At 39.9% G+C, this 27,522-nt stretch overlaps 1 protein-coding gene across 1 annotated transcript in view; it reads left to right on the top strand.

Moving 5' to 3' along the window:
• LOC122670835 (lysine-specific demethylase REF6-like) overlaps nucleotides 1–27,522 on the top strand; it is a 44,771-nt gene that overhangs the window by 10,821 nt on the left and 6,428 nt on the right. Inside the window, exons 2-5 of the mRNA XM_043867843.1 lie at nucleotides 9,689–9,767; nucleotides 9,899–9,966; nucleotides 13,902–14,052; nucleotides 16,916–17,613. Of these exons, the coding sequence (XP_043723778.1) occupies nucleotides 9,689–9,767; nucleotides 9,899–9,966; nucleotides 13,902–14,052; nucleotides 16,916–17,613 (996 nt within the window). The remainder of the gene's footprint in view (nucleotides 1–9,688; nucleotides 9,768–9,898; nucleotides 9,967–13,901; nucleotides 14,053–16,915; nucleotides 17,614–27,522) is intronic.

Raw genomic sequence — 27,522 nt, 5'->3', positions numbered from 1 at the left:
TTGTTAGCTAAGTTATAATCTGACATACCATCTATGTTCCATTCATAGATGGTACCACTTTGGTAATTTGCCTGGGAAAATTCCCTTCTTTGTTCAATTTGAAGATCTGGGTACGTTGGCCTTGGATAGTAATTATTGTTCATATAAGGACTGGTTATTGCATTGACTTGGTCTTGTTCCTCATCATCACTGGATGATTCAGAGGAAGCCATTTGTTGGATGTTTGCCACATTGGAAGTAGAGCTTCCTTGTGTTTCCTTTTGAGGTGTGTCTGGGACCACCAGATTTTGTAACCTTGTAGAAATTTGACTTATTAAGTCTTTGTTTTCTTGATTATTTAAGGTTTTTAAACTTTTGTTGGAGATTGTGAAAGGTTTGAATAGGGTTGTTGTCGAGGAAGTACTAGCTTGACTTAGAGATGTTGGTTCAGTCGGAGTGTCTTTTTGAACTAAGTTCTCTATTCTAATCAGTTGACTTCCTATGGTTTGTAAGTACTAATTTGTATAATTTGTCTGTTCAATAATTTTCTTGGATCCTTCAGAAACACCTTCAATAGATCTAAAGGGTGTTGCCAAGATTTCCGTGTTGTTAATCTTTAATTTAACATTTGAATTGGGGGGGTGTATAGTTTCTATGGTCTTGTCATCAGCCAATTTTCAGGTGTGATACACCTTCTTACTGGCGTTGATGTTTGAGAAAGGATAAGGGATGTTGTTATTACTTGTGTAAATGTCTAGGTATGTGAAGAACATAACATTTACTTTGATTGTCCTCATTTTATCGTACCATAGATTCTTGATTTCTTGTTGTTTTTCTTTTGAGAAATAGCTAAAAAACCAATCTCTTTTTTCTGTGTTTCTGGGTGAACCGAAGTCTGCCCTGAGTTTGGGTTTATCAATCTCATAGTCTTCTACTGTTATGACAGCAACTCTTGCTTCGTGTTGCATGTCAGTTTGAGTTGGTGAAGTTGGTTCATTAGTTGGAGAAGACTTGTTAGATTGTTCTTCATAGATTCCTTGGGTAACGTTACTGTTAATTGGAGTATGTAATCCTAAAATATGTAAGGACCTTATCTGTTCATGTAACCTTTGGTTTTCTAGGTGAAGACTTGTTAGAGAACTCGAAGTCGAGGCCCTACTTGGAACTTGGCTAAGTCTTTCAAATTCTTCAGTACTAGGTTTAATCTGTTTATCTTTTCTCTGGAATGTTATAGTAACCATTCCGTCTTGATCTTGGTTTATAGATTCAATGTCACTATTTGGTTCGACCAGTGACTCCGGGCAAGGAGCCTGGAGGCACCATTTTGTTGGAAACTTAATGTCTTTCCAGGTGACAGTTTTAGGATGAACGGTTCTTGAATGGACAAAGTCTGTCTCTATGAACGTGGTTTGTCCTTTGATGGTTCTTCTCAGAGCCTTAGGTCTCAAAGTCCTCATGGCCTTGTACTGGATTCTATGGATTATGGCAATTGGTATAGAACCTTGTTTCATCTTATAACCACTTGTTAGGATGTTAACTTTTAGGGTATCTAGAAGATTTGCATCATTTAAGGATAAGTTTATATCTGGGTAACAATTGAAATAAACTGGGCCTTTGTGAAGGCTTGTTTCTATCATCCCTAAGAGGGAATCATCAAATTGCAGGAACCTTTGGTCCCTGAGGGCAAGCAGGAGGGCTACGTTGAGTCCTTCCTTGTGCAGGGGTTTGATGGTTACTTGTATAAGTCCTATGTGAAGGTAGTTGAAATCCTTTTTTAATTTGTTAAGATTTGAAGGATCTAGGAGTTGAATCTCTTCCATATCTGGAGAGTAATTGATAGTTTGTTCTACAGTCTTGATAGTTTCAGTGAAACTATACCATTCTTGTTTGTAAACTTCTTTGGTTGGGACCTTGGGTAAGGTCCAGTTTTGAAGGGATTGGTCAAGATCACTTGTTAGAACTTCATTACTAATTATTTGACTTGGCGAACTGAAGTCGCCTCCTAGTCTCGAAGACATGGTTCTACTAAGTCTACTCATAGTTTATCGGAACATATCCCCCTTAACTAAGGTATACTTCCATCCACCAAAGGGTGAAGGAGATCTTAGTTGCTAATCAACCGCATATCTGGGTCTTACCTCTTGCCCAACGGCCCCAAAAGACAACTATGTCTCACTCCGCAACTCCCAGAGGACTGCCGGAAAGTAAAAAAGGAAAGGAGAGAAGAACGTTTAAACTAAGGGTAGCCTAAATAGAAGTTAGGCTCTATTTGCGGAGGGGATATTTTTCTTAATGGTTTAGAAAAATATCCCCGACAAAAAAAAATTGATGAAATGGAGAGGTGCGTTCGGAGTATTGTGTGATCGGTGCATTCCTTTAAAACTTAAAAAGGAAAATTTTGTAGGACAATTATACGATTTACAAAGACCAGCCTTTACAGGGGTGGGGGGGGGGAAGGCATGGGCTTGTGAAAAATAAGGGGAAAGACCCTAAGATTCAACAATCAACCTATTGCTAGGGGTCTCAGCACACTGAGAAGGAGAACCATCTATCTTAGATTTGACCTCAAATAAAATGAAATCCCAGATTTACTGAAGCGATTTCGACTTGGACGTCCACATTCTGAGGTTGTGTTCCCCCCAAATATGGGAAATGGTAGCACTAAATGTAACCTTTCCCACCATGTCACAACAAGATTTCCTGGCAATGGACATTTCTACCCAGATCCACTCTCTATCAAAAGACAAAATTCGGCATCTCCAGGGCCATCATTTGGCCAGAAGGCCAATCCAAACTGCGGAGGAGAACGGGCAGTCGAAGAAGAGATGGGCCCCATCTTCAATGGCATTCCAATAGAGGCAACGTTGAGGAGAGACAGGAATTTGCTGGTGGATAAGGAACCGACTGGGTAGGGAGGCAGCTGGTGAAGGCCCGACAAGGTGAAACTGTAGCAAGGGATGTGACTCTTGAACAATACCAAACTGTGCCAGACTTTGATGACCCCACGAGCTCTGATGAGATCCTAAGCCGAGGAAGCACTGAAGAGACCAAATGAAGAAGGGGTGTGAAACTATGACGAGGGATCTGACTCTTGAACCATACGAAATTGTGCCAGACTTTGACGCCTCCACGAGCTCTGATGAGATCCTAAGCCGAGGAAGCACTGAAGAGGCCAAACAAAGAAGCAGACCAAGTAACAATATCACCACTACCCCTGGGCTTTCTAGGTATGCTCAACAGAGCATTCCAGATGTCAAACATAGAGGGGGAAGAGGGGTGATGGGATCCGGGATCCGGGATCCAGAAACCCTAATTGGATCGCTTATGTGCCCACCCGAATAATAGAAGTCTCAAACAAAAGGATTAATGGCAAAATCCGTAAATATGTTGAAAGTTTATACAAGCAATGGCAGAGTTGTAAATTATCAGAACCCCAAAACATAAGTAAAGGATTCAACGTGTGGGTAGAACCGTAGAAGTGTATTCTTGGAACTGAAACACTTAAAGTGGAGTGGGGGTAAACAGAATAGCATCAATGAACCTAGGGGTTTTGTGTAAATAAAAAAAGTGTCCTTGCAATTTCAAAGGCTTATATCTTCTTCAACCTTTGACAGAATAGAAACCCAGAATTCAAAATGGAAACCCACCACTGATCTAATCCATCGAACTCCCTCAGTAGGCCTCCCTTTGGTCTGAAATTTCAGGAGGAGGTAGCTATCATACAAGCCTCTGAAGATCGACCTCCAAAACAGTATAAATCGACAACCAGCAAGCTGGAAGAATCTCTGCAACCTGAACTTGGTGATGGAAGGAAGATCAGATCTGAACCTGAGTTGCAACTCACAACAGATGAACTAATCAGGAGCAGGGATCCAGGGTATAAATCGTCCTAGGGGAAAGAACTCGTGAATCAAATCTCAGGACCAGTCGATGTGTGTGTAATGATCCAACGATGTCTTTCCTGAATCTGGTAGTACCACCCAGAAAGGAAAAAAAAACTCAGATACCAAAGCTATGATAGGAGATTAGGGAAGCAGGGAGTGGGTCTAAGGTTGGGGAAGAGGCAGAAAATTAAAGAAGAAATCAAAGAGGGAGAGAGACAGGCGCAGCTCACGGCAAGCATTGCTTTCAACCCAAATAAAATTGTCATTCCTCTCTCAAATCTATCTCAAATTGATGGGTTACATGCCTTTTTTATAAAAAATAAAAGTCCTAATCCTACCTTGAAACTGAAATTATAATTTAAACCTCTGTATCTAATCTAAAACAGAAAGTATTCTCAAATAACTTGGACTCATACCTTCCCATGGTTCTAATAACATGAATAAAAATAAGAAAATGAAAATCACAATATTCCTATTTAGTCCAATGTCTAACTGCATCAAAGGGGGGGGGGGGGGAGGAGGCCAACTGTCCTGACAAATGATGTCTGCAATCATGTCCAATCTTTTATACCCGGGGCCGTAAATAGCTCCGTCTCCGACGGAATGAAGGAGAACACCATGTGAGTGCCAAAGGTCCAGCCAGAATCTAGTGAAGGGGAGCCATCATCAATGAGGGATTTGATAACCCCATAGGCAAGAGGTTTGAGATTTAAAATCTTTCTCCTGACCTAAGTATCAGATAGGGAAGGGGCAGTCCAAATAGAGTCCTTGTGAAGGGGGCGGGAGTAGAGCTAGTCAACCCAAATGCTCTTATGCTTTGCTGCAATCTTCCAAAGAAAGGCACACATGAGAGACCAACTTCGAAATGGTGGACTGAGGAAGACCAAAAATGGCCAGACCAGTAACTGTAAGAGGACTGCATAACAGATCTCAGTTCTAAACGGTCGGCATGTGAGAGGAGCTTGCCTTTCTAGAGCTGGAGTCTTTCACACAAACGGTCCAAAATGGGGATGCAGTGGTGGACAGTCAACCTAGATGGCATTAAAGGGAGGCCCAAATACTTGACCGGGAGGTGACCCAAGGAAAAACTTGACAATTCTTTCATACTAGACTTAACATGCTCAGAGAAACCAGCAAGGAAAAAGAGAGATTCGGGAGGTTTGATATGGAAGCCAGACATATTTTCAAAGAGGTGCAAGCTAGACATAATGGACTCAATAGAGGAGAAGTCAGCTTTGGAAAAGATCATTAGGTCATTGGCAAAAGCCGAATGGGAGATCTTAAGGGACTTACACATGGGCATGGGAGAGATGAGATGCTGGTATATGGAAGATTGAAAGCTTTTGGAGAGCACTTCAAGAGCTAAAGCGAAGATGTAGGGGGAAAGGGGGCAGCCATGGCAAATTCCAACAGAAGATGCAAAAAATCTAGCAGGGCTACCATTAACCAGGATCGAGTAGCGAGAGGTAGAAATGCAATGATAGATCCAGTTGATGAAGACCAGGGGAAAGGACATCTTATGCATGACACTGATAATGAAATTTCCAGGACAAGGAGTTAATGTTTTATGGATGTCAATTTTCAGAAGAGCAGCAGGGGTGGGATTGTCTATTGAAATCTTTGACAAGCTCAGAGCAAAGAAGAATGTTGTCAGAGATAAATCTACCTGGGATTAAAGCCTATTGGTTGGCACTAACTAGGAACCACCAACTTGGGCCGGTTGGCAAGGATTTTGGCAATGAATTTGTATAGAAGGTTGCAAAGGGAGGGGGGTTGAAATTCAGACAAAGAGGAGGCTCCTTCTTTCTTAGGGATTAGGCAAAGAAATGTTTTGGTTGATCCCTTTAATCTGGCTGGGGTTGAAAAAGAAGATCTAATGGGCTTTGGTGAGGTCTTGTTTGATAATGTCCCAGGAGGAGGAGGAGGAGAAGAAACCCAGGCTGAAACCATCAAGATTGGGAGTTCTGTTGGCTTTATGAGAGAGGACAATAGAGAGGGTATTCTCTTTAGAGGGGATAATCTGGAGGGGTAGGAGGAAGGAGGAGGGGATGAAATTATTTAGAAGACCATCCGAGAATGATGCAGAAGGAGGGTTAGAGGAGGAAGACTTGAAAAGTTGACTGAAGAGAACGAAAATGAACAGGAATTGTCTGTTTTTTACAATAATATATGTATGCATGTAACCCCATCGAACATAATTGAATAGGATCTTGGTTCTTGGTTCTTGGTTCTAAATAGGATTCCTATATTATACTCTTAAACTAACTTAGAGATTGACTGAAACTCAACTCAACTCAGCCTTATCCCAACTAAATGGGGTCAGCACATGGATCCTTTTCCTCCAATCAGCTTTATTCAAAGCCATACTTTTTACTAGTCCTAATCTATGCATGTCTTTCTTCACCACTTCTCCTAAAGTCTTTTTAGGCCTACCCTTGGCTCTTTTAGCTCCTTCAATCTAAATAAAATCACCTCTCCATACTGGAGCATTCAAAGGCCTCAGAGACTTGACTGAAACTAAAACTTTTATTCTTTTAATCACTATCTAAAATTGAAACAAAGTTTAAAACTAAATTGGACTCCAATAGCTATGGACAACCACTGAAGACCCCCATTATAAGTAATATTTGTTTATTAAAATATTCCCAATAATAAATACCCTAACTACCTCCATAGTTCGAAAACTTGGATTCCAGTCTCGTTTCGGCTTGTCCGAAATGATCGAAATCTATCGAAATGGTAGAAATTTTGCTGAAATAGTGCATTTTTTGCCGGTCAGTTTTAGTTGCCTGTTTTGGGGGAGGGGGGGGGGGGCAAACAACCATATTAAGCTTTGATACTTTAGGAAAACTTTATTTTAGCGCACATAAACATATGCAAACCTTTATATTGCAAGAAAAGTCACACAAAGTGGTAGTTTGGATTTGCACTCTTGTTTGGCAGTATGTGCTAAACCCTATTGTATGTCTTTTGTGATATTGCCTATTCTACACATTGTTTTAGCATTAGAAGACAAGAAGGCAAGTAAAATAAGTAAATTAGTAAATTATGCACCATGAATGAAAAAACATAATATTGATTAATTGAAATAGTACAAAGTACATGTAACATAGCATGTAGAGACCTAAGTTCCAACTCCCAAGGCCCAACAGTACAATATTGTGTGGTGAACTGGTGATACATGCTTACAAAGTAGACCCCCTCATGCCACCCTAATGGCTAATACCACAAACTATGACGTGGAGGATCGAGCCCACTCATGGACTGCTTGTTAGTGCCGACGTCAATTTCCCTCTGAATGTATGACAAATGGAGGAGAAACATTGTAGTCCCGATCTACAAAAATAAAGGTGATATCCAATGCTGCAATAACTATAGAAGCATAAAGCTAATGAGTCACACTATGAAACTTTGGGAGAAGGTTATTGTAGCCCGTTTGAGAAGAGAGACTCATATCTTAGTGAACCAATTTGGCTTTATGTTAGGTAGATCCACGACAAAAGCTATCTACTTATTGAGGCTCATGGAAAGATATAGAGATAGTAAAAAGGATCTCTATATGGTCTTTATTGACCTGGAAAAAGCCTATGACCGAGTCCTTAGAGATTTAATCCGGCACGTTCTAGTGAAGAGAGGGGTGTAGAGTAAATATGTGGATGTAATTAAAGATATGTATGAGGGTGTAGTAACTAGTGTGAAATCTGTGGGAGGCCAGGTCAAGGAATTCCCAATTACGATTGGGTTACATCAGGGATCGAGCCTTAAGCCCTTATCTATTTGTGCTTATCATGGACGACCTAACCAAGAGCATTCAAGACGAGGTCCCGTGGTGTATACACTTCGCCGATGATATTGTTTTGGTGGATGAGACAAAAGAAAGGATTAACTCTAAGTTAGAGCTATGGAGATCAACCTTGGAAACAAGAGGCTTTAAGATTAGTAGAACAAAAACGGAGTATATGATGTGTAACTTTAGTCACACTATGATGGATATTGACACGATGCGAATTGAGGGAAGAGAGATACCTCAAAGTGACTATTTTAGATATCTTGGGTCAATCATAAATAAAGAAGGTGACATAGAGGATGATGTTTCACAGGGAATTAAAGTGGGATGGAAGAAGTGGAGAGGTGCGTCCGAAGTGCTGTGTGGCTGATTAGTTTTCCCTACTTTGTTTTGCTTGGATCCATGTAGCCGACCCCATTAAGTTGGGTTAAGGCTGAGTTTGTTGTTGTAGGACAAATGCAGGCCACATCATCGTGTGTCGGAAGAAACACTCGAAGTCCTCCATAGCTGCCCCTGTAAATGGCCTCATCTGCATACTGGAGATAATCTATCATAGGGAATAGGTCACCTGTACGATGAAGAACAAGCCACTGAGCCACTATGACTTGATGGTGTTGCCATCATGTACGGCTGGTGGGCTGGGTAGGAGAGGAGGTTGTCCACAAAGGACGATCTTGTCTGTGTCTGGCATATAAAATTTCATCACCCAGTTTCAAGTATTTATCATATTTTAATTCATTTTTAGGAAGAAGTCCATACCTTGAACTGTTGAATGTGGTCAAATCTTTATCAATATGCAGCAATCGATGTTGTTGGAGTGACATGGCCACCCCCAACATCGTATTCCAGCAGTGTGTAGAGGTGAGGTGGCAAAATCAGCAAGAATTTGTGTTTTCTTCTTCCTACAGGCGTAATATTCGCAACCAAACTCGTTCGAACCATGTATTTATAATACTCCCTAGACCATATCACTGAAATGATACGATATAGGGTCGAAATTTCAGCAAAGCACCGAAATTTCGACCGAAATAGTGTTGAATCCCCGATTTATGTGTCATTTCATCTTGGTCATGTTGAAATTACCAAAATTTTTGCAATTTTGCTGAAATTTTGGCGATTTTTCAAACCATGATTACTACTGGAACTGGAGGCCTGGGCTTCCAAATAGTGTCTTGGTCGTCCCACCGGGCCAGCGCATCTGTATCTTCTTGTGTATGCTTTTCGTGTTTCTCTGTCTTATTTTGATTTAATTTCTGGTGTTAAGAAGGGAACCTTGTTGGTAAATGCTGTCTCTGATTTGTTCAAGGTTCGAAATCTCATTTTGTTTCGGTGAGTGAAATACTGAAATTTAGCCGAAATGCTGTATTTTTTTTCCATGAGTTTCGTTTGGCCATTTTTTGGGGGGGGGGGGGACGGCTGAAGTGAGTGAAATACCAAAACAAAATGACTGAAATTTTGACGAAACGGTGTATTTTTTAGACCGAAATGAGCGAAATACCGAAACAAAATGACCGAAATTTTGGCAAAATGATGGCAGTTTCCTATTTCGCCTCATGTTTCGTTTCACCAGCTTCGAAGTTAAAATTTCAAATCATGGATTTGTTTGTATTTCACACAATCAGTCGATGAATATAGTGCTGATTGTATAACTGTTTTGTTACCTTCTCTTAAACAAAGGTATTCGTGCTTGGACGGCGGCTCAAAATTAGCCTCATGAAAACAATTCCCTGAGGCATTGTCAAGCAGTGGAAACACTCTTTAATGGAACTTTAGCTTTAGCTGATTGTGTTACATTTCTTTCATTTTCTTTTTTCCCTTGACCAAATTTTGTCTTTGCTGTTTTGTTACATGTGGCTCTGGATTGGGAGCCTTACATTTTGTTGATGGTTAAAGAAACTTGGCAAGCAACTTTTCTCTTTCTATATTCAATTATAAGTTAAAATACGCTTGATTCATCATTAAAAATTATAAAAAAAGGATTTTGAATTGATGTTGTGACGAAATGAACTAATATTTTATCATTTTGACATTTTTGCAGTGACTTTTGCAATTCTTGGTGAGAAAACCACAGTGATGTCACCTGAAGTACTTATCAATGCAGGAATCCCATGCTGCAGGTGACTTCACTTCTTTGTTATTGTCACTCAGCTTCAAAATGCTAGCAATTTGCATGGGAATTTAATATTTTTGGTGGTGGCTTGAATGTATATGTATTTATTTTCATCTCATTTGTTTTCCTTTGAATCAGATTGGTGCAAAATGCAGGGGAGTTTGTTGTCACTTTCCCTAGAGCCTATCATTCAGGGTTCAGTCATGGTGAGGCATCCTCTACTTGGATTTGCCTTTTAGATTTCACAAAAGAGAAGGATCTGAGTTATGTGGGCTAGAGAACACTATCAATCTTTCATTTCGTTAGAATGAGACAAAAGTTTCTGGGATTGTTGTTACTTGTATTTTAATTTTAATTTTTTTTTTGGGAGGGGGATTATGTTATTGGAGGGGGAAACATCATATATTAATGGGGTTTTACTATTTTCTTGTACCACTTCTGCGTCTTTCTTTTCCGGTTTTGAATTAGTGCTTGGAGGAGTGTTTGTACCAGTGATTTTGGCACTTCCAGGTTGTTAAATTACACATAGGCCCTGAGGTTCCTGAAGGTAGACATGGTTCCTATGCATTTCTACACTGCATGGGTATTCCTTCTGTGACTGACGGCAGGAAATTACACCCCTTCCTTAAGTTGACTGTCACTGAAACCCTTTAAAAATGATGCTTTAAATTATTTAAAAATCCAGCTTGCTCTTGAATATGCTGCAAGGGATGAAAATGCCTGATGTTTTCGAATCCACTTTCCTCATAAAAGCCATTGGGTGCTCCACCTTCATTGTTCTTTGTCTAAGGAAAAACTGCATTGGGCATACTATTGTATTTGTTTGATTTATTTACCTGTGCTGCTTCTTTGATTCCTGACTTCTTGTTAGTGAAATTTTCAATTTCTTGAAGTTCTTTGATACCAGTAAAATTCTGTTCTTTGACCTCCCCTTCTCTCTCTCTCTCTCTCACACACACACACACACACACACACTCACACTCCGAATGATGTTAAATAAAGGGTCTGATTGGTGAAATTGTGAAGAAGAGAAGACAATCACTATTATTGCTTCTTTTCTCTTCCCTGTTTTATGTACTGAAAGGTTTGCTTATATGGTTGCGATTTGCGAATAAACAATGACTGTACATGAGTATCCCACATCCTGTTAGTGAATTTTTTTCTCAAATTGTGTTTGTTTGAGGCTTTCAGCTACTTCATATATCAGTACTAATGCGAGGTGGGAGCTTAAAGCTGATTAGTCATTTTCCTCTTCCAGTAATGACCATGAATTTTAATCGTTGTGGTTTTCCTTATAAGAGAGAGAGGGAACAGTTCTTGGATGCCTGAACTCTGCAAACTGTGAAATGGGCTTTTAACAGAAGTTGGTCTGGTTTAGAGGTTAATGCAGCGTATTAGGGTCCAAGAACTCTGAATGAATTTAAGGAAAGTGAGGTTTGGATGGTTTCAGTAATCTTAATTCTTCAGTAAACTGTTAACTTGTTAAGTAGTGTGAACTAAATGCCTGGGTGTTGGGAGACAGAGGGTAATGAGTTTTTACCTTGAATCTAATTCTTTGTTTAGAAGTAAGAGAGGAAGAGCTTTGCGCCCCCTTGGCACAAATCCTGGCCTATTGGGATAAAAAGGGCTTGATTTTTCATAAGAAAATGATTTTCTAAGGAGATGTCCAGTGTTGAAGTATAGGAAACTGGACCTGGATGAATGCGTCAATTGCAAGGTTTATGGCCTCATTTTCGCTCTTCCTGGGTATGGAGATAGAAAATCCTATTCTTTTTCTTGTGGTTGTGGTCTCTCTTCTAATCCAGTAAAACATGTCTCCCATTCAAAGAAGAGAACCCCACAAATGGCTTTTCTCTACTAGTTTCAGTTATCTTGTTGCCATCGGTAAAGTATCGAGCTGGTGGTTGCTCACAATGATATTCTGACCATGGAGCATGGGTCGCCAGTCCTAGTAACATACTAAACTAGAAACACTAGTCTATTAGTAGTCTGCTACTGAAACACGAACATATGTACATAAAATAACTTCTACCAGTCTAAATAATCCATTCTTTCTATGGTACCACAAATAATTCTCTGCCGCAATGAACTGGACATAATATGTTAAGAGAATACAAATGTATTAGTTACAAACAAACATGAATGCAATTATGCAACTAATTTGATAATTCTGTAACCACAATGGAATCATTCATATTATAATATATGATATGAAATGAATTTGAAAAATATACAAAATAAAAATTTTATCCCCACAACTTATAAATCCTACTTTTGGGTCTTTTCCAAGTCCAACAGTTTTGTCTCTGTTGTATTCTGACACCCGTTCCACATCCTTGTAACATAGATTGGAAAACGGGCAGCTGTTCACCATCTTTCTTGCAATTAACTTCAAGATCTTGTCAGTTTAGCTTCTGACCTCCATGCTTGAAATGGCTCAATCTTTCTTCTACAACTTTCAGGGAGCAATTCCTCCCTGTTCTTGGAACCTCTTGAAGATCGAGTGCCTTTTTGTATCTTTGTATAAGTTTGAAAGTTCCATTTCCCTGGAGTTGGGTGATATTAGAGACAACAACAACCATAACCTTATCCTACAAACTGGCTTGAGGATGGATACCCGGATAACTGGTAATTTTTTCCAGACCAACAGGAGATCTATCAGAAATTTTTTTTAATACATTTCAGCCTCCTTCATATATGTGCAAGATCCCTATTGAATATGATATCTATGAGCAGCTGCTGTTGTGGTTCTCTTCTTGCTCTCAAAGAAAACAGAGTGGAGACAAGAATACAGTTGACGGACATGCAATATGAAAAAACTGTCATTTTTGGGGTGTTCATGTCATTTTTTCTTTTTAGGGTCTTTTGGTCCTTTCTAGCTAGGTTTCTTTTCTAGGAAATGAAACAGCTTACCTGAATGAATGCATTTGAGTAAATGCATCTTTTACAGTATAGTTATTAAGGCGTCCAGGCTTCTTGGGCGCCTAGGCGGGCGCCTTGCCTCCTTGTTGGTGTCGCCTTTGATTTTGGATCCTCTCCAACGCCATGGCCGCCTTGCCGCCTTGCCGCCTTGATAACTATGTTTTATAGTAAGGTTGTTGCTAAAAATTGAGGGGGGAGGGTTCCTTTTCATTTTCTAAAGTAAATTTGAGTTGTGTATAATTGTCATTGGAAGAGGGCCCGGGTGGTTTTCAAAGATTGAAAAGCTCTACCAGCAAGGAGAAATGATGTGCTGTTCCAGAGCAGAAGGCACCTTTAGTCTTCTTGGGGTGTAGGAGCATGAAGGGTTAATTTTCTTTTTGGGAATTGGAGGCTGAATGTGGTGTGGGTAGGAGGTTTGCTTTAGACGAGTGATGGGGTTTGGTAGAGGGTCTTTCAATGCTGTTGCTTTGTGGGTTTCCTGTATTGCTTCCCTTGTTTGGGACCTTAATATTTCTCTCTTTTGTAACAGACCCCATATAGCTGAGATTCTCCTGTCGTGCTGGGTTGTTTGGGACCTTAATATTTCTCTCTTTTGTAACAGACCCCATATAGCTGAGGTTCTCCTGTCATGCTGGGTTGTGCCTCTTTCTTTTTACTATCTTTCATCTTTTTTTTTTCTTGTTTTATTTCCTTCTCTCATTTGGTATTTCCTTTTTCATTTCTCCTCTATTTCCCCATCCCTCTTTTCCCATCTTTTCTTTCATTTTTTGGTTGGAATTCAGATTTCCTTATTTGGTTTTGTTTGGATCCATGTAGCCGACCCCATTTAGTTGGGATAAGGCTGAGTTTGTTGTCGTTGTTGTTTTAATTGTCTAATGAATTTATCTTCATGTTGATAATCAAAACAATTATTTATCCTTTCTAAGTTATTACTTGATGAGGACTCGAAATTTTAATTCCAATGCACATATACCCCTTTAAGCTTTGTTTGGTGAAGTGAGGACGGGTACACATGAAAAAATTACAACCGCTTCGTGATGCTTGTCATTTCTGTTTGTTATCATATCACCTTCCTCTAGTCTTTCATGCTTGCTGCATATTGTCATTGTAAAATGTTGGCTTTGTTTATTTCTTTCTCAATACTTGCCCTAAGCTTGTCATGATTAATTTTTTCTTCCTTTCAGATTCTTATTTGATCTCTTTTGACTCTGCCATGTAGGATTTAATTGTGGTGAGGCAGCAAATATTGCAACTCCTGAATGGTTGCGGGTTGCAAAAGAAGCTGCGGTCCGTAGGGCTTCAATCAATTACCCTCCCATGGTGTCTCATTTTCAGTTGCTTTATGCTCTCGCTTTAACTTTATGTTCAAGGTCTCTCTTCTCACGTCATTTGGGAACATTCTTCAATATAGTGCTAGTAATGGAATTTCTTCTGATTCCTTTCTTATGAGTCTTCCAATTTATTATATTTTACAACTCTAGTAAGTTTTGGTCAACCAGTGTTACTTAAGCCAACAAGCAACACTCAAGGTGCAATCACCCTTTGTGCCTGAGGTGCAAGGCGAGGCATGTGCCTTAGTGTAGTCAGGCATACTTTTCATTTTAATAAAAAAGCATAAAATGCACGCTCATTGACATCCAGGTTACGCTCCAATTAAAACGACAATAAAACTAGTCCAAAATCAGTATATTAGCATGTTGGTTTGCTGTGGAAATCCAGGGCTGTACCCCAACATGTCAGCAGCCTTTGATAAAAGAAGTGGGGGAAGAAGAAGAAGAAAAGGAAGGAGGGAGAAGAAGAAAGCGTAGATCAATGCCTAGGAAAAAGAAGAGGAGAGAAGGAAAAAACAGAAGAAAAAAAATGTAAAAGCTGAGCTAGAAGAAGAGAAGGAAGTGTTGAGGAGGAAAAGGGAGGGAAAAATTGTAAAAGCACGGTTGCTAGAGAGGAAGAAGAAAAAGGAAATGCAAAATCGAGCTGCCTGCTGAAGAAGACGTTTGTAGTCTGGACTCTGGTCTTATTCGCTTCTTCCCTATTTTGTTCTTGTAGGGTTTAGGGCACATGCGTTTCAGACAAAGCAAAACCAAGCCAACCTTCCCTATATATAGGATATGTTTGATTACTAAACTACCATTTCAGAGTAACTGATATGAAACTTGGGCTACTGAAACCTTAATTTAGCAAATAGGATAGAGAGAATTTGCTGGTTCTTTTAAAAAATTCAGAATTCAGAAATAGGGAATGAAACATTGTTACGGAATTAAGTACAGAAACTGAAATAGCAGAATTAGATGTTAAAAACCAAAAGTATGGTAAAATATTCATTTGTTTTGATATGTAAAAAAATATTTTCATTCAGAGTGATTTTGACAACATTCGCGCACACCAAATAAGGTTTGACCGGTACATAACTCCTTCAATATAGACCAAGTTTAAGCAATCTTGGATTTGTTGGAAAACATTTTTTAGACAGCAAAACAAATGAATATTTTACCGTGTTTTTGGTTTTTAACAATCTTTTACCATATTAATATTTATGTAATTTATAGATTTGAGAAAACCACCAGCATTTAAAAGTTGAAAATTGCATCTACCGCTGAAAATCCAGTTTTTGTTCTTAAACTGGGGGGTTGACTTTTTATCCTTTTGGAATTTTATTTTTCAACTATTTTTATTGGATTCAAATAGGGAGGTATTTGCTTATTTATGAATGATATCCAAAGTAACTTATGATATTAGGCATAAATAAGTGTCTGTATTAGTTTCGAGCCAGGTTTACTCAAGTTTTGATGGGCAGAAGTGTCTAAACTTGCGAAATTACCAACATCTCGGTCAAAACCTGTCGAGTTAAGGGTTTTTTTTAAGTTGCAGCTTATCTTGTCTCGGTTTCTTGCGAAACCAAGATATCTCAGTCGAAACTTGCAGTTTTGTCCGAGATTTAGAACCATGCTTACATTGATGCAGACTGGGCTGGATCTGTGACTGATAAAAGATCCACATCAGGATACTGCACATTTGCATCTGGGAACTAAGTCAATTGGAGAAGTAAAAAGCAGTCAATTGTGTCTAGATTAAGTGTTGAAACTGACTTCAATGCCATGGCACATGAAGTTAGTGAGCTGCCTCCTATAGTTAAAGCAACTGGTGCAAGAGTTGGGATTTAAGGTTGATGGCTCAATGAGATTTATACTGTGATAACAAAGCTGCTACAAGTATAGCTCATAATCCAGTTCAGCACGACCGTACAAAGCATGTTGAAGTTGATCGTCACTTCATAAAAGAAAAGATAGACTTTAGATGTATTTGTACACCATTTGGAAAGACTGGAGATGTGCTAGCAAAAGGTGTCAATTTTTAGCCATTTCTTACTCTTCTAGGCAACCTGGACATGCCCATCTATTCCCAGCTTGAGGGGGAGTGTTAGAATAGTAGTATATAAGGGTATACATGGAACTTCACGTGTTTATGTCTTTAGTTGTAATATCAAGCATTGTCAGGGGCATCCTTGTGTTTCCACTTACATATATAAATATTGATACTTTTAAAAGTTTTAATGTCCAGAAATATGAGAGAATGATATCAGAACATCAAATATGAAATGATTCAGAGCAACCTTTTTTGGGCCTTATTTGAGGCCTAAGAAAGCCTATTCCTCTTAAATAATGGCCCATAGCTGGGAATAAAACCCGTCCCTCTTGTGAGTGGGCAGATAGTGGCCACATTGCCTTCCAGTCACCAGTCTAACTTGCTTGCCTGTATCAGTAATTGCCACATTTTAGAACAATTTAAAAATGTTTCTGCAACAAAAGAAAAAAAAAAAAAAAAAACAAGACTAGGGCATTGTTTCAAGTGAACTACTGTGAGGCACCCCTTTATTGTGCTTTGCACCTGACTGGAGTCATACAAAGGTGCAGCCAGGTGTTTGCTTTAATGAATTCTTGCACCTGGGGTGTAGCCTTGTAGGCTACCGCAGGGACTGTACCTGGGGTCCTGGACATGTCTTTCACCTTGGGAGAGACTCCCCCTCTCCCCCCCCCCCCCCAATTAGACTCTGCATAATGTCTGTGGATGTGGCTGTTCAGAACTGCATATGCTAAGTTTGTGTTGGAAATTAGAAAAAAATTCATACATCAATATGTTGCCATTCAAATGCCAGAATTTCAAATATATGGTAGTGCAAATTTAGTAATATAATCTCTTTGTTTTCTTACATGTGGTTGTGTCTTCTCTCCACAGGGTGCCTACAAGTGTTGCTAATGAACCTCGAAGCTCTAGACTGAAAGATAAGAAGAGGGGTGGAGGAGAAACAATGGTGAAAGAACTTTTTGTACAAAATGTGAGAGAAAATAACAACCTTCTAAATGTTCTTCTTGAAAAGGGATCTTCATGTGTGCTTATCCCACATAATTCTTCTAAGATCTCCGTGCCTGCGAATTTACGTGTTGGATCCCAAATGAAGTTGAGGCCCAGGTTGTCACTTGGTTTAAGCAGTCCCGAGGAAGCAATAGAAGCGTCAAAAATGTTACCTTCCAATGATTTTAGGCTAGACAGAAGGGCATGGCTCAGGGATTTGAGTGGTTTCTGTGCAGTGAAAGAAAAAACTGCCCCTTTTTATGATCAGAACAGATTTCCCTCATCATGTGGAAGCGATCTGTACACTTCCATTCCAGAGATGCAGAATGCTGACACTGAAAAAGGAAGTACTTCCCAAGGTCATGGATTGTTTGATCAGGGACTGTTTTCTTGTGTGACTTGTGGGATATTGAGCTTTGCCTGTGTAGCTGTAATTCAACCAAAAGATAAAGCTTCTCGATACCTTATGACAGAAGATTGCAGCTTCCTTAATGATTGGGTTGTTGGTTCGGGAGGAACAAGTGAGAGATGTACTGTTTCTGATTTGGATGCAAATACATCTGAGATGAATTCTTGTTCAGGTATCTGCTGTCCTTTATACTCACTTTTCATTATTAGCATTGTGTTCTGGTGACGAAATTTTCCCATGCTCTTATTTATTGGTGAAACTATTAAATTAGCAATATTTTGGTGTGTGATAATGTTTATGGTGCATTGGCATATCAGCCTGGACTATCTTAATTGGGCCACTCATTGGATGGGCTATTGTTTGCTCCATTTAACAAATCCAAGAAGTTCTTTTGTAAACTAGAACTTTTGAATGGCTAAGCAAATTAACGACTTTTGAAATCTCTGCATATTTCCTTAATTTTTTTTCCCGTTTGATTCCTTTTCAGTAAGGGCCATCTCTGGCTTTCATAGTAATATTTTTTTTTTTCAAGTTAAGACTTTGGAAGTATCTCACCTTCTCCTGTTGGTGGTGGTGAGTTTTCCTGCATATTATAGTAATAGTTGCAAGACTCATGTAGCAAATTGATTGTAATTGCGTCATGATATTAGGAGGAAATCAGCTTGAATGTATGACTGAAACTTAGAGCTTACTTAGTAATATGGCCTTGCTTGTTAACCTGTGTTATATTAATATATCATGTGTTTTTGTTTTTGTTTTTTTTTTTGAGGGGGAGGGGGATGGGCTGGGGCACCAACAGAGTACATTACCGAAACTGCAACTTTGAACTCAAATAGTAAAGAGGGTATTGACGTGGGTGTATCACTGAAATTCAGAGCTTATTTAGCAGCACACACTTTGTGGTTGAGTAATTTGATGTGGTGTGGTAATGTGGTTTGGATGATTTTTGTTCGACATAGTAACTAATCATGTTTGATCTAAGCAGCTTTTTCCTGTTTCTCCTTTGCAATTTCTATTTTGGCTGTTCTGCCGATCATTTCAATGATTTCATGAATTGCTACCACATTCTCAGATGTATCTTGCTGTTCTTAAAATTTATAATTCTCGAATCAGGGATTAGGGATGGCAACGGGAAAGGTTAAGTTTGATGGTCGGGTATCACAGCTTCCATGACATACTCGACCTCTTAAAATATTGCAAAGCTATACCTGAACCTTGTCAACAAACCTGCACAGGCCCCCTAATTTGACAAGTTAAGTGGAGGCAAGTTTCAAGATTAAAAATCAAAACTTTGCATGTATTGGTTGTCCATGTCATTTGGCCATTTTGGTGGTCAAATAGCCATATTTTGGGACGAAACTTTAAGGAAACCCTAGTTAAGCATTTCTTAACAATTGGAAACTTTTAAAATATAAAAAAAAAACACACCCAAAATGGTAGTTTGGTTTCGTACCCTAGTTTGGTAGTGTACGCTGTACCTTACTGTATAAAAAAAAAGATCGTCCCTAGTGCACGAGGCTCCCGCTACTGCAGGCTCTAGGAGGGGTAAATGTACGCAGCCTTACCCCCTCTTTACAAAGAGGCTGTTTCCATGTTTCGAACCCACAACCTGATGGTCGCAATAGCACAACTTAATATGATGTATTCTACCCATAATTTAGTATTAGAAAACACAAAATTCAGTGAAAACAACTACAGTATGCATTAGGAATGAAGAAAAACCGTTTAATATTACACAGCACAATATCATAGTGTTTCAAGTAGTCAAGTACTTGTGTACAACCAAGGTTAAAACTTAAAACACCCCTCCAAAACTATTACTCCAACTCTATGTCAGTACCCATAGAGTTTTGGAAGGCTCAGAACCTTTGGAGAAAAAATGGTATACCTTGCAAATTGTCGTTGTAGTAGTCCTCGACACTTTGTTCCACTAAGAAATGTAGGTGATTTGGCCAAAAAATCAAATCTAGAGTTTTTAGAGTCCCCCCCCCCCCTCTAACGGGTGAAACCACTTGAAACTCATGACCATAGGTAAAAGGGAATGAGGAGGCAAGCCCCCCATCTTCGACATATCTTGCTCATCCGACATGGCATGAATTACCGAACCTGCACTCAGGAATAGTAATGCTTTGAAAAATGCATAATTCATCAAGTGAAAGACACTAACTGAATAGTTATAGATGCCGCAAGAAAAGATCATCTAGCCTAATTGACTGCAAGTTGGATAAGCTATGACCCTCTTTGGATCGTTCTGTAATATTCCAGTAGTTGCTGCATGGAATGACGTCGTAGCTCCTGCAGAAGTAATAACAATCAAAGCCGTAGGTGAGTATTCAAATAAAGGGGAGCACCTTGCTATCATGAAAACGGCAGCTGTTACCATAGTAGTTGCATGAATCAAAGCGGATACTGGAGTGGGACCCCTCCATAGCATTGGGTGACCAAGTATGCGATCCTATCTGTGCAGATTTCCCAGCAGCACCAGTAAAAAGTAAAATACAAAATAAGAGTTATGGTATTCAATCTCATATTGCAAGAAATCCAAGAATTTCTGGGGGCACTAGCATGAGCAAAAATGGTTGAAAACTCTACTGTTTGAAAAAGAGTAAAACAAACCCAAATCCTAGGAGCTGATCCAAAAAATCACCTACGCAATTGACAGGCATTGCTTTTGGAGCTGCTTTATCTGCCTAAAGTCATGTAAACCAGAAATGAATTAACAAACATGAAGTAAGACCTACTCCCTCCCATCCCAAGAATAATTGAAGGGAGTTGAAGAGAGTTATCTCCAGTCACCAACATTGGCATAAAAAAAAGTAGGAATGGATAAATCACACATAAATCGAGGGCTATGCGGATCCTCGGACATATATGAAATGGAATAAAGATGGACCAAGCTACTTATGGATATAACCACAATTAACATCACTATGGTAGGGCTATCAAACACACGGTCAGAAGTGAATTACGAGTCGGACCAAGTGAGAACCAAGTAAGGGATGAACCCCTATTTGATTTAGGCGTGTGCCATAACAAGCAAGTCTTTCCGTGCTCTAGCTGATCGTAGAACAAAGAAGCAATGGTTGAGTTGATCTTTGACCACCGTTGCGCGTTTGTGATCTACGACCATCCTGGGTAAGGCTTTTCTTACTAGGCTTTAATAGAGTCAAGGCAACACGGTGGTCATAGATCAGCTAGCTCATAGTTGCTTGGTTGCATGGGTGCTAACGTGGAGTAGTTTGAGAGTTTGGCACGCTAGCGCGCTCCGGCTTTCTTCGCATGCTCCCCGTCCATGCAATGATGTGGTGGCGAACCTCTCATTCTAATTCAGTGCTCTCCGAACCGTACGGTAAGGTTTCCCATCACCCGGCTTACCAACTTGATCTTCCGTGGGAGCCGTATGTCCGAATAGGCCTTCCCCTATTTTTAGTAGCTGATTCACTACTGAAGCAAAGAAAAGGCTGGATCAAGAAAAGGGGTTACTAAGAGCCCTCTGCCCCGCGCATCTAACCAGCTCACGTGGTTCACCAGTTCCATCGACTAGACCAAATTCGTTATTTAGTTGATACAGAGATGCGCTTGAGGTAGGGGGTGTGCTGCCCCTATTGGGCTGGGCTCTTCCCCAAAAGGTCCCACCATCAGAGCATAAGCTCCCTCTTACAACCCATATGTGAGGCACCGTCTTAGCCTTCCCTGACCAGAATCACTCTCACACTTAAAACGTTCGTGATCGGCCTCCTCAATTGTGTATCGATCAAAAGGCAGGGCGGCACAACCCCCAACCAAAAGAGTGACTATGTCCAGTATGTGCCCCCTTATTCCCGACATGCTATGGTACCCCACTGTGGGTAGGAGCAGGTCGAGTCTGTATCGCTGCGGAGCAAAAGCAGTGTCTGGATCTGATCTATCTAGTGACTTCACGGTCGCCAAAGAAGCCCCAAGAAGCATCAAACATTTTCGATGAGATCCATGGAGATATTCTTACACAGCAAGCACTAGCTCGCAGTTTGACTTCATTAAAAAGCAATCAAAGATAAGATTGAAGAGAATGAAACGAACGTAGTAATCATTATAGCGTTTCCTTCTGATCCTGGAAAACATCCAAAAAAACCTGCTACGGAACTATCGAGCATGAGTTAAAATGCGATAAGTAGATACATTAGATCGAGTGTTGTTTATTTTCATATAATCACAAACCAGACAATGACAAAGCGACCTATGATGGAGATTGAGAGAAATAAAAGGAATGGCGTGCCAAGCAAGAAAAGCTGATCTTTGACCACCCTAGGGGCGAAAGCGAGCCTTTGTCTCGCCTTGTTCTGGTGTGCTAGCACGCACAGGGAGTTGCTTGTTTAGTAGAGCCGTTTCTTGTTGGTGTAGAATTCAATTCCCTCTTATCTACCCCCTATTGGAAACGTTGAAGTGAGTTGTGGCTTATAAATAGGAAGATGAGGAAATGACGGGCAAAGGATATTCATATGTTATTATGATATGAAGATTGATGTTCATATTGGAGTTTTTGCTGACTTCAACATCACATCAAGGTGACAGGATTCGAACCTATGGCCCTCTGTATCCAAAACAGATGCGCTGACCAGACTGCACTAAACCTTGTCTCACCCCCCCGGAGTCTGACCAACCGATCGAGGAACACTCGGACCAAACTCGCCCATCCTTTTTGGGCACAAGGACGCAAGAACCAATCCGAGTAATAAACCTTTTCCGGATACCTGAAGAGCACCCTTCGCTTACTTAGAAGTGGATTCGAACCACTGACACACGAATTTGCAGTCCTTTGCTCTAACCAACTGAGCTACCTGAACCACTTTCCTAAAGTGTGTGTTTTCTTCATCGAATACCGCCTTACCTTACCAAGCAGTGGAGGAGCTTGCTTAAGAACCAAGAGCTGTCCAAGCGAAACCACTTGAAACTCACGAAATGAGTTCGGCCCATTTCAATCGTTACTGTGCTTTTACATACACTCTTTTTTGTACTAAAACGCAGTCGAAACTGGCCAAAATTTCACTCAAAACCCAACATTCCTACTAAGTCGGACCCAATTTCATTTCAACCTTCGTTGAAAGCGGATATATTTTGTGAAATCACAGTGATTACGATTAAGATTTCAAACTATGAGTGGAGTGGGTACTTGCCAAGTGAGATGGGAATGGTGGATCCCTGAATTTTTCAAGTACAATGTCTAACCCTTACAAAAATATAAGCATTGTAGTTCCGATCTACAAAAAAAATAGGGTGATGTCCAGAGCTACAATAACTATAGAAGCATAAAACTAATGAGTTATAGTATGAAACTTTGGGAGAAGGTTATTGAAGCCCGTCTGAGAAGAGAGACTCATATCTCGAAGAATCAATTTAGTTTTATGCCAGGTAGATCCACGACAAAAGCTATCTACCTACTGAGGAGGCTCATGGAAAGATGTAGAGCTAGTAAGAAGGATCTCCATATGGTCTTTATTGACCTTGAGGTTGGAGAAAGCTTATAACAGAGTCCCTAGAGATTTAATCCAACATGCTTGTGAAGAGGGATGTCGAGTAAATATATAGAAATGTATGAGTGTGGTGACTAGTGTGAGATCTATGGGAGGCCAGGGCAAGGAATTCCCAATTACGGTTGGGTTACATCAAGGATCAGCCCTAGGCCCTTATTTGTTTGGGCTTATCATGGTTGAATAAACCAAGAGCATCCATGACGAGGTACCGTGGTGTATGCTTTTCGCCGATGATATCGTTTTGGTGAATGAGACAAAAGTAGGGATTAATGCTAAGTTAGAGATGTGGAGATCAACCTTGGAGGCAAGAGGCTTTAAGATTAGTAGATCAAAGACGGAGTATATGATGTGTAACTTTAGTCACACTATGATGGATGATGACATGGTGAAAATTGAGGAGAGAGATACCGCCAAGTAACTATTTCAGATATCTGGGGTCTATCTGATGCAGAATTATCACCAAACTAGGCTTCTTTTATTTGGAATAAGTCTAGGGTTGGGATATATATATGTTGGGCCTTTGATCCCAAGGGTTTTCTATGTAATAGGCCACTTTAATGAGCCTAGACTAGGGGTATATAGGTTGCATACAGGATTAGCCCAATAATTAGTTTATTTTTATGTTTTTTAATTGAACCGGTTCAAATTGGTTGCATCCAGTTGGTTCAATTTGAGTGATCATGTGACTTAGACTTGGTTAAGTGGTCATGTGACAACTTAAGTGGTCATGTGATGTAAGTTGGGCTGGATTAGGACTCTATAAGTCCAGCCATGTTTTGAGTCTATTTCCTTTAGTATTTTAGTTTCCTAGTTAGTTTAAGTTACCTCATAGGTCAAGGATTGAGTTAGGCCTTTCCTTTTTAGAGTAAGAGTCTATTTTTGAGTCTTTTATATAAGTTTGTAAGGAGGGCAAACATTGAAGACGAATTTGATTAATGAAAAGCTTTTGTTTGCTGCCATTGCTGCTGCCCTGCTTTGTTGAGTGTTGCTCCTTGTGAGTGTGCATCCTTGTGGTTCTATCAAGGTGGAAAGGGACTGGTGGAATCTGGTTGACTCCTTATGCCGTAACGGCTGGGAGGATCTTCTTCAATTCGAAGGTGGTTATCCTTCACATCTGTTCAAGCTGCGGCCAGTGGAATCTCCAGTAAGTTTGACACCCAATTTCTTCTTCTAACCCTCTAATCCTTTCCCCCAATCGATCCCCTTTATTTTTGGTTTGAATCCCATAAACCCTAACTCCATTAAACCCGAGATCTAGCTGTCCAGCCATATTTAACCATTAGGATTACTTCAAATTCAAACCACAACCTCTCCTTAACACCCCTACACTCGACCCAAGCTGCTACCCCTATTTGTCTTTCAAAACCTTAAATCCCCTCACCTCCATTAAAGCCCTAAAAGCCCCACAGCCTGATTTAACCATCAGAACCAGCCCATATTTGGATCGAACCTTCCCCTTCCTGTTTAGAAAACTTGACCCCAAGCCAGCCCTTACATCCCACTTAAAACCCTAAATTTGACCTAATTTCTAAAACCCAAAACCCGAAACCCTAACCCTAAAATTCTGGAATTTGAATTTTTACTCAAATCTTGTTCAAACCTACATTCATAGCTTCTCCTAGACCTGCCCATCAATACCCTATAAGATTCATCTCCATATTCATAAACCTAACCCTAGAAATTGACCTAAAACCCTAATTCTGCCCATTCGAACCAGCAGCCCCCTTTGTGTTGCTTGGTCTCTAATAGGATCCTTCTCCTATTTAGAGCTACATTACTATCATACACAAAGAAGGTAACATAGATAATGATGTTTCACAAAGAATTAAAGTGGGATGGATGAAGTAGAGAGGTGCGACCTGAATACTGTGTGACCGACACATTCCTTTAAACCCTTAAGGAAAGTAATGTAGGACTGTTGTCTGACCAGCTATGATGTATGGGGCAGAATGTTGGGGAGTTAAGAAGTGACATGTAGCGAAGGTATGTCTTGCAGAGATGAGGATGTTAAGATAGATGTGCGGCAAAACTAGGAAGGATAAAGTGTGGAACGAAAGTATTAGAGCTGATGTGGGAGTTGCCCCAATCAGCGACAAGCTCCAAGAATGTTGTCTGAGGTGGTTTGGCCACGTGCAACCGGAGGCTTGGGGACGTCCAGTAAGGAGGAGTGGTCTGATTCCGATTGAAGTAGCTAAAAGAGCTAGGGTTAGGCCTAAAATGACCATAGGTGAGGTTGTGAAGAATGACATGCATAGTCTGAGTCTTGTGCCAAGTATGACCTCAAATAGAGACTATTGGAGGGCAATGATCCACGTTGTCGACACCATGTAGCTGAGATTTTCCTAATTTCTTGGGCTAGCATCTTTCCTCTTACTTTCATTTTTCACTTTTCTTATCTCATTTATTCATTTTTATTCTTCATTCCTCGTACTTCCTTTCCCTTTGTGAGGACCTCGATTTTCCCTACTTTGTTTTTGAATGGATCCATGTAGCCGACCCCATTTAGTTGGGATAAAGCTGAGTAGTTGTTATTGAATGTCTGACCCTCACCTGATAAATGGGTCATGCCTCACCTAGACCATTCAGCGTGGAGCATGATTTGTATTGAGTATTTGCTCTAACCAGCTTTATTGCCATCCATAATTTTGGAATCTGTATATTTTGCGGTAACTGCGTCGAGTAGCCCGGCTGAGGAAGAGTTATGGGGAGTAAAACACAAAAATATGCTGATTCGGGCGGGCATACTATATTTAATGATTCGAAATTTAAAATAATAAATAAAAAGAATAAGGCCATTCCTTTTCGACTAAAGACCCACACCCAAATTACTTATCCCTCGGTCTATTAGTGAACTATCTCTCCAGGGATTGTGAAAGATGTTCCGCTAGAAATATTCTTGTAATTGCTTTGACTCATGTTCCCCAAAAAATGGATCCCGCTCTAATAAGCTCCGAATAAATCAAATACATGCATTAAGATACGAAGGCTTCTTATTCCACAACAACAAAAACCCTTTTTCTCACTCTTTCATATACTAGGGGATATTCCCGAAACTCGCAAAGAAAAAGGGAAGCGAGCCATCAGTGAGATACCACTCTGGAAGAGCTAGAATTCTAACCTTGTGTCAGGACCTACGGGCCAAGGGACAGTCTCAGGTAGACAGTTTCTATGGGGCGTAGGCCTCCCAAAAGGTAACGGAGGGTAACAGAGGCGTGCAAAGGTTTCCTCGGCCCGGACGGAGATTGGCCCTCGAGTGCAAAGGTAGAAGGGAGCTTGATTGCAAGACCACCCGCCAAGCAGGGACGAAAATCGGCCTTAGTGATCCGATGGTGCCGAGTGGAAGGGTCGTTGCTCAACGGCTAAAAGTTACTCTTGGGATAAAAAGGCTGATCTTCCCCAAGCGTTCACATTGACGGGAAGGTTTGGCACCTTGAAGTCGGCTCTTCGCCACCGGGGGCTGTAGTATGGTCCAAGGGTTGGGCTGTTCGCCCATTAAAACAGTACGTGAGTTGGGTTCAGAACGTCGTGAGACACCGTTATTTTTTTTAACAATATCGAGTCGGGTTCTTCTCCTATCCGTATCGAATAGAACATGCTGAGCAAAATCTTTTCACAACATAAAAAGGACAGTTGGCAAATAATGCTTATCAAAAAAAAAAAAAAAAAAAAAAATGTTGGCAAATAATGGATGCTGATAATCGTTGTTGTCAAGGCATAGGATTTAATTTCATGCATGCTTCTGCATGACATATTGTATTGAATATTTATATTATAAGTTCAATCTTTTTCTTTTCAATAGGGAAAGCATTAGTGAGTTGTTGGAAAAATTTGTAGTTTTATTTGTATTTTATCAGTTTGTTCAATGTATAACCATGACCATGTGGTTAATTTCTGTGGCTATGTCACTTGAAATTCCTTAGTGGTAAATAGGTTGTGGGAAATTTTCACATGAATGATGTGGAGACTTGGTTGTTTTAAACTTAAAGCTGTCCAAGAATCTTGTTAGAATTTTTTTCAAACTCTATAGCTTTCATAGTTGTCAAGGCGGCAAGGTGACCCAAGACGGTGGAGGGGTGTCTAAGCACTTAGGCGACAAGGTGCCCAAGTGTTATTGTTTTATTTCCCCTGTTCTCTAACATTATTTAGTATGCTACAATATGTACCTTATATTATCAAAAATCAACATTAAGCCACATCAAGTCATCAAAAATCAACATGGAAATAGAAGACAGCAGAACTGAAGAAGCAAGCTATTGGAAGTTTGAAACAATCAAAACATACATTTAGTTTATATGTTCTTGGAATTGGTCATTTTCAGGTATGCCTAGTCTCACATTTGGTTTATATTGTTCTTAGAAAATATGATCTTATCAATAAGTAATTAACCTACTCTCGATTTAGAGGAAATGTTCTTGTTCTCTAAGAAATTTAATTGATCAAATGATTTTATTTTTACATAAGATTTTTTGTATTACATAGAGCACAAAACCAGCTTTCCAGCAACTCTAAAATTGCTTTAATCTGATTTGTATTGAAGGAGTTATGTTCCGGTCAATCCTTATTTGGTGTGT

The sequence above is a fragment of the Telopea speciosissima genome, chromosome 8, assembly GCF_018873765.1.
Source record: "Telopea speciosissima isolate NSW1024214 ecotype Mountain lineage chromosome 8, Tspe_v1, whole genome shotgun sequence".
NCBI classification, from domain to species: Eukaryota; Viridiplantae; Streptophyta; class Magnoliopsida; order Proteales; family Proteaceae; genus Telopea; species Telopea speciosissima.
Note: the sequence above shows the minus strand (reverse complement) of the source record. Positions and strands in the feature narration are given on the sequence as shown.